This window comes from Eimeria acervulina, genomic scaffold (genome assembly GCF_000499425.1).
Source record: "Eimeria acervulina Houghton genomic scaffold, Eah_scaff781, whole genome shotgun sequence".
In the NCBI taxonomy this organism is placed as follows: domain Eukaryota; phylum Apicomplexa; class Conoidasida; order Eucoccidiorida; family Eimeriidae; genus Eimeria; species Eimeria acervulina.
Genome location: NW_013549604.1, coordinates 7,253 through 12,245, shown reverse-complemented (window position 1 = coordinate 12,245; position 4,993 = coordinate 7,253). Strand labels below are relative to the sequence as shown.

General features: G+C 54.9%; 2 protein-coding genes across 2 annotated transcripts in view; one reads left to right on the top strand and one right to left on the bottom strand.

Annotated features, from left to right (window-relative positions):
- Window positions 1-680: 680 nt before the first annotated feature.
- EAH_00048910 (hypothetical protein) lies at window positions 681-1,742 on the bottom strand (the record flags this gene model as incomplete). Its single annotated transcript, XM_013394443.1, has 2 exons — window positions 681-981; window positions 1,615-1,742. The coding sequence occupies 2 exons, from the start codon at window positions 1,740-1,742 to the stop codon at window positions 681-683; spliced, it is 429 nt and encodes a 142-aa protein (XP_013249897.1).
- Window positions 1,743-2,048: 306 nt separating this feature from the next.
- The window catches only part of EAH_00048900 (P-Type cation-transporting ATPase, putative), a gene marked incomplete at both ends in the record, with an annotated part of 4,638 nt that continues 1,693 nt past the window's right edge, over window positions 2,049-4,993 (top strand). Inside the window, 5 exons of the mRNA XM_013394442.1 lie at window positions 2,049-2,529; window positions 2,954-3,143; window positions 3,381-3,603; window positions 3,866-4,005; window positions 4,689-4,933. Coding sequence (XP_013249896.1) covers window positions 2,049-2,529; window positions 2,954-3,143; window positions 3,381-3,603; window positions 3,866-4,005; window positions 4,689-4,933 — 1,279 coding nt within the window. The remainder of the gene's footprint in view (window positions 2,530-2,953; window positions 3,144-3,380; window positions 3,604-3,865; window positions 4,006-4,688; window positions 4,934-4,993) is intronic.

Here is a 4,993-nt window from a genome sequence, read left to right as displayed (position 1 = left end):
TTCTGAGCTGTGAGGGGGCGGGGCCCCCAAGCTAAGCTGTTGGGGGGCCCCCATGCTTAGCTGTTAGGGGGGGGCCCCCATACTTAGCTGTCAAAGGAGGCCCCCCATGCATAGCTGTAAGGGGGCCCCCCTTGGGGGCCCCTGTGTCCCGAAGAGGCTGAGGGGGCCCCTAGTCTAAATGAAGCAGCTTTCTTATCTTTTGGACATAGGGGGAGTGCCCAAGGCAGCAGAGTTGCTGCTGCAACCGCTGCTGCTTCTGCTGCAGCAGCAGCAGCGCGTCGCAGCTAGAGGGGAGCAAGCTGCTGTGTGTCGTGGGGTCTCTTAAGTAAAGATCTGCATCTCTAAATGCCCAGCCAAGGGGGGCCCCCACACCTAAACCTATAGAGAACAGCCGGGGGCCCCCTCGCCGAAGCAGCAGCAAGGATGAAACAGCAGCAGCAGCACCAGATAGTGTTGTGTTCACAAGAGCTGCAGCAGCAAAACGCCCATAGACCTCTTTAAGAGGCAAGCTGCTGCTGCTGCTGCTGCCGCTGTTGTTCGCATACCGGTGAGAGCAGCATTTGCTGCACACCCCCTTACACCCTGCCTTGCAGCAGCAACAACTGCTGCTGCAGCTCGAAGACTGCTGCTGCTGCACCCGAGGCAGCTGCCCAAAGGGACCCCTGCCGTCCTGAGACCCCTCAGCTGAGGTCGCCATTCTCTGATGTTACTGCTGCTGCTGCCTCTGGTTGCTGCTGCTGCTGCTGCTGCGTCGGGTTGCCAGTGCTGCTGCGCCGTTTGTGTTGTTGCTGCTGATGCTGCTGCTGCCGTGTCGGCGGTGCTGCTGCTGCTGCGCAGAGGCTTCTGTTCAATATAACGGGTCCGTTATGGCCTGTTCCGTTTATCTGTTCATGCAGCTGCTGCTGTTGATGCCGTCGCCGCTGCTGCTGCTGCTGCTGCTGTTGCTGCTGCTGCTGTGCGGCGGCGGCAGCAGGTGGCCACCTACTTGTAGAAGCAAAAGAAAAGAGAAGAATATCACCTGCAAGAGTTTAAAAGAATTTTGCTGCAATTTTTTCTCGTTTGAAACCGAGCCTGTGGCTGCAGCAGCAGCAGGAAGACAGCAGCAGACCCTAGACCAGCAGCAGCAGCAGCAGCAGCAGCAGCAGCAGCAGCGGAGCTGCTGCAGCAGCGAGCCCCCGGCCGACGGAGGGGCCTTGTGGTGTCTTGTTGTGTGTCTTGTGTCTTTTTTCGCAATATTTAGAGGACATTGCATCTCATTTATGTTGTTGTTTTCGCTGTATCTGCAGCAGCAGCAGCAGCAACAACAACAACAACAACAACTCGCCGCCAACGCGGGGCCCCCAGACCAAGGGCCCCTACCCCCCAGCTGCTGGAGGATCCTCCGAGGGATCGGACGATCCCCGTTGTCTTGAGGTGTATAATTAGCTGCAGTGTATGCGCAGTACACAGCAGCAGCAACAACAGCTGCATGCTCCCTTTAGACCGGCACAGGACCAGACAATACTCCAGCAGCAGCAGCAACAACAGCACCAGCAGCGGCAACAGCAGCAGCAGTAGCAACAGCAGCACTAGCGGCAGCTACTGTTACTCTACCAGCAGCAACGCATAAGACACCCCCAACTCACCCCACACTCGTGCTGGAGCACCTGCAGCAGCTGCCGCAGCAGCTGCAGCGGCAGCTGCTGCAGCTCAATAGGAGGCCTCACTGAGGCTCCCATAGCGGCAGCAGCAGCAACAAGCATTTCAAGGTTTTTGACAGCCTCCTCGTTCCCTTTCAATCAGCAGCAGCCATAGCAGCACCTGCTGCAGCAGCAACAGCAGCATCTACCGAGGCAGACGCAGCATCAGCTGCAGCAGCAACAACAGCAGCAACACCAGCATCCACAGCAGCAGCAGCAACAGCACCGCCCACTGCTGCATCTAGAAGACCAGCCACAGCAGGAACAGCAGGAACAGCAGGAACAGCAGCAACAGCAACAGCAGCAGCAGCAGCAGCAGCTATAGATGGTTTAGCTGGCAGCAGACCCTTTCTTCACCCATGCGGCACCATGCGCGACTTTGTTGCATCTGCCGCACTTCAAGAAGAGGGGGGCCCCTGGGGGCCCCCCTTGGGGGCCCCCCAGGGGGCCCCCCAAGGAAGCCATATAGTGTTTAATAAAGACACCTCAGGGGGGCCCCCTTCACTGTACCCTGAGGATGACTCTGTTGAGGGGTTTGCAGGGGCCCCCTGGGGGCCCCTAGAAACTAACAGTGCTTGGGTAGTATTAAAGGTGTCTCCAGCGCCGCTGCTGATGCTGCTGTTGCTGCTGCTGCTGCTGCTGCTGGTTGGATCTTGGAGGGTTCGAAAGAGGAGAAACGATGCCGCAGTGCAGCTGCGCGAGGAGCAGCAGCAGCAGAAGCAACTCCAGCAGCAGCAGCAGCAGCAGCACAAGACGGGGCTCCCTTATTCTTTTAGAGGGGCCCCCTGTGGGTCCCCCCTTGTGCTGCAGCGTGGTTTTCGAAGCAGCAAGCACGGTACGGCGTGCCTGTGTGCGTTTGTGTTGCTGCTGCTGCTGCTGCTGCTGCTGCTGCTCTTCTGGGTTTATAGAGAGGCAGTCATATCGCAGCAAGACACAGAAGAAGGTTGGAGGAGCCGTGCTAAACCCTTTATTTTTCTTTGGTGTCTCTTACTCGCTACCTTCGCCGGTATGCACACAAACAACACACGAAACACCTTCTCTTAGGGGCCCCCGGGGGGCCCCCCTGTGGGGTTTAGAAGGGGCCCGTAGGGCCCTGCGAAGCTCAAAATAACCCTCTTATGGCCCCCCGTGGGGTCAGAAAAAGTTGCTTGGGGGGCCCCCTTGGGGGCCCCCGTGGGTGTTTTTAAAAGGGTCTCCTCCTATGATAGTACCTCATGCCTAGGGTTTAGGGTTTAGGGTTTAGGGTTTAGGGTTTAGGGTTTGTGTGTACGCAGGCTTGCAAGCATTTGCTCCCTTTATACCTACTTGTTTTCTGTTGAGGGCCCCTCTTGAGTCTTGTAGGTATCTCCAGCTCTCAGATTGGCGTCTCTTAGAAGAAGGAGACAGAGATGAGGAGGGGCCCCCCGGGGGGCCCCCCCGGAGAGTTAAGGGTACAGCAGCAGCCTTAAATAGAGCTATCTACAGGTGCGGCACTCTATACACCCCTCAAACCTCTCCAAACCCTAAACCCTAAACCCTAAACCCCTCTTGCACCTCTTAGGCCTGGCATTCGTTGGGGGCCCCTCCTCCTTGGGGGGCCCTCAAGGGAGGCGTCGACAGCAACGTTTAGATCCTGCTGCTGCTGTCCCTCTGCTGCTCTTGCTGTTGCTGCTGCTGTTGCTGCTGCTGCTGTTGCTGCTGCTGCTGTTGCTGCTGCTGCAGGCTGCAGACCTCAATCTATCTCTTCTGTCTCCGCGTGTTCTTCCAGCGGAGGGGCCCCCAGGAGACACTTTCTCCTTCTTTGGTGCGGGTGCAGCAAGAAGGGGGGCCCCCTGGGGGCCCCAAAGGGGGGCCCCACTTTCGTTATGCGATTAGTCATCATAGGCGGTTTACTTTCGATGAAGAGACAAAGTTATTCGTTTGTACACATAGCGAGATGCCCGAGGTTTGTATAGGGTTTAGGGTTTAGGGTTTAGGGTTTAGGGTTATGTGGGTTTAGGGTTTAGGGCTTATAGGGTTTAGGGTTTAGGGCTTATAGGGTTTAGGGTTTAGCTTTCAGAGGGGGAGGCGTAATAGGGTTTAGGGTTTGGATTTCAGGGTATAAGAGCTATTCGGGTTTAGAGTTTAGGGTTTAGGGTTTAAGGTTTAGGGTTTAGGGTTTAGGGTTTAGGGTTTAGGGTTTATGGTTTGTTGTGTGTGGGGATTAGGAGAAGTGCAGCATTAATATCTTTTTAAACATACTTCAGGAGGGGGGCCTCAAGGAGACAGTTGCTGCAGAGTTGCTGCAGCGCTGCGGGCCTAACGAAGTGCCTGTGGAGCGTGGAGGTCTCCTTCACTCGCTTAAAGGGTAAAGGAGACAGAAAAAAGAAAAGGAGACAGAGAAAGAGACAAAAAGAAAAAGGAGACAGAAAAAAGAAAAGGAGACAGAGACAGAAAAGGAGACAGAGACAGAAAAGGAGACAGAGGAGGACACAGAGATAGAGACAGAGATAGAGACAGAGAATAGAGACAGAGACAGAGGAGGAGACGGAGATAGAGACAGAGATAGAGATAGAGATAGAGATAGAGACGGAGACAGAAACAGATAGAGACAGAGATAGATGGGGAGACAGAGAAAGGGACAGAGATAGAGATAGAGATAGAGATAGAGACAGAAAAGGAGACAGAGATAGAGACAGAGGCAGAGATAGAGACAAAGACAGAGAAAGAGACAGAGACAGGAGGATGTAGATAGACACAGAGACAGCAGAAGAAACCGATAGACAGAGACAGGAGCACAGACAGAGACAGAGGCAGAGACACAAGCATACGGAGACAGAGACAGAGACAGAGACAATACCAGCTGCTAGAACTCCTGATCCATGGGTTTGCTGTTAAGGGTTTAGGGTTTAGGGTTTAGGGTCTGTGTACGATTTGAGGCTTCCCATCTAGGGTTCAGGGTTTAGGGTTTATGCATCGTGTACTATGTAGGGTATCCCGTTTAGGGTTTAGGGTTTAGGGTTTAGGGTTTGCGTATGTGTGGGTGTGTAGGGCGGCACTGAGTCGCGTGAATCTGCTGCAGGTGTTTCTGCTGCTGAATTCTCTCTACTGGAGAAGCTATATATCTTGTTCTTTGTGGTTGCTGCTGGGGTTGTGGGCTGTGCTGCACCAAGGCCTTCTTGCTGCTCGCAGCAGGCAGCAGCTGCATGCAGTGCTGCAGCAAGTTGATACAGCTCAGGTGGCCCTCCTTCGCTCGAATAAAGTCTCCTATCTCCCGGCTCACAGACTCGTACCAGGTACAGCAGCAACAGCAGCAGCAGCAGCAGCAGCAGCAAGCAGCAGCAGAAGCAATGACA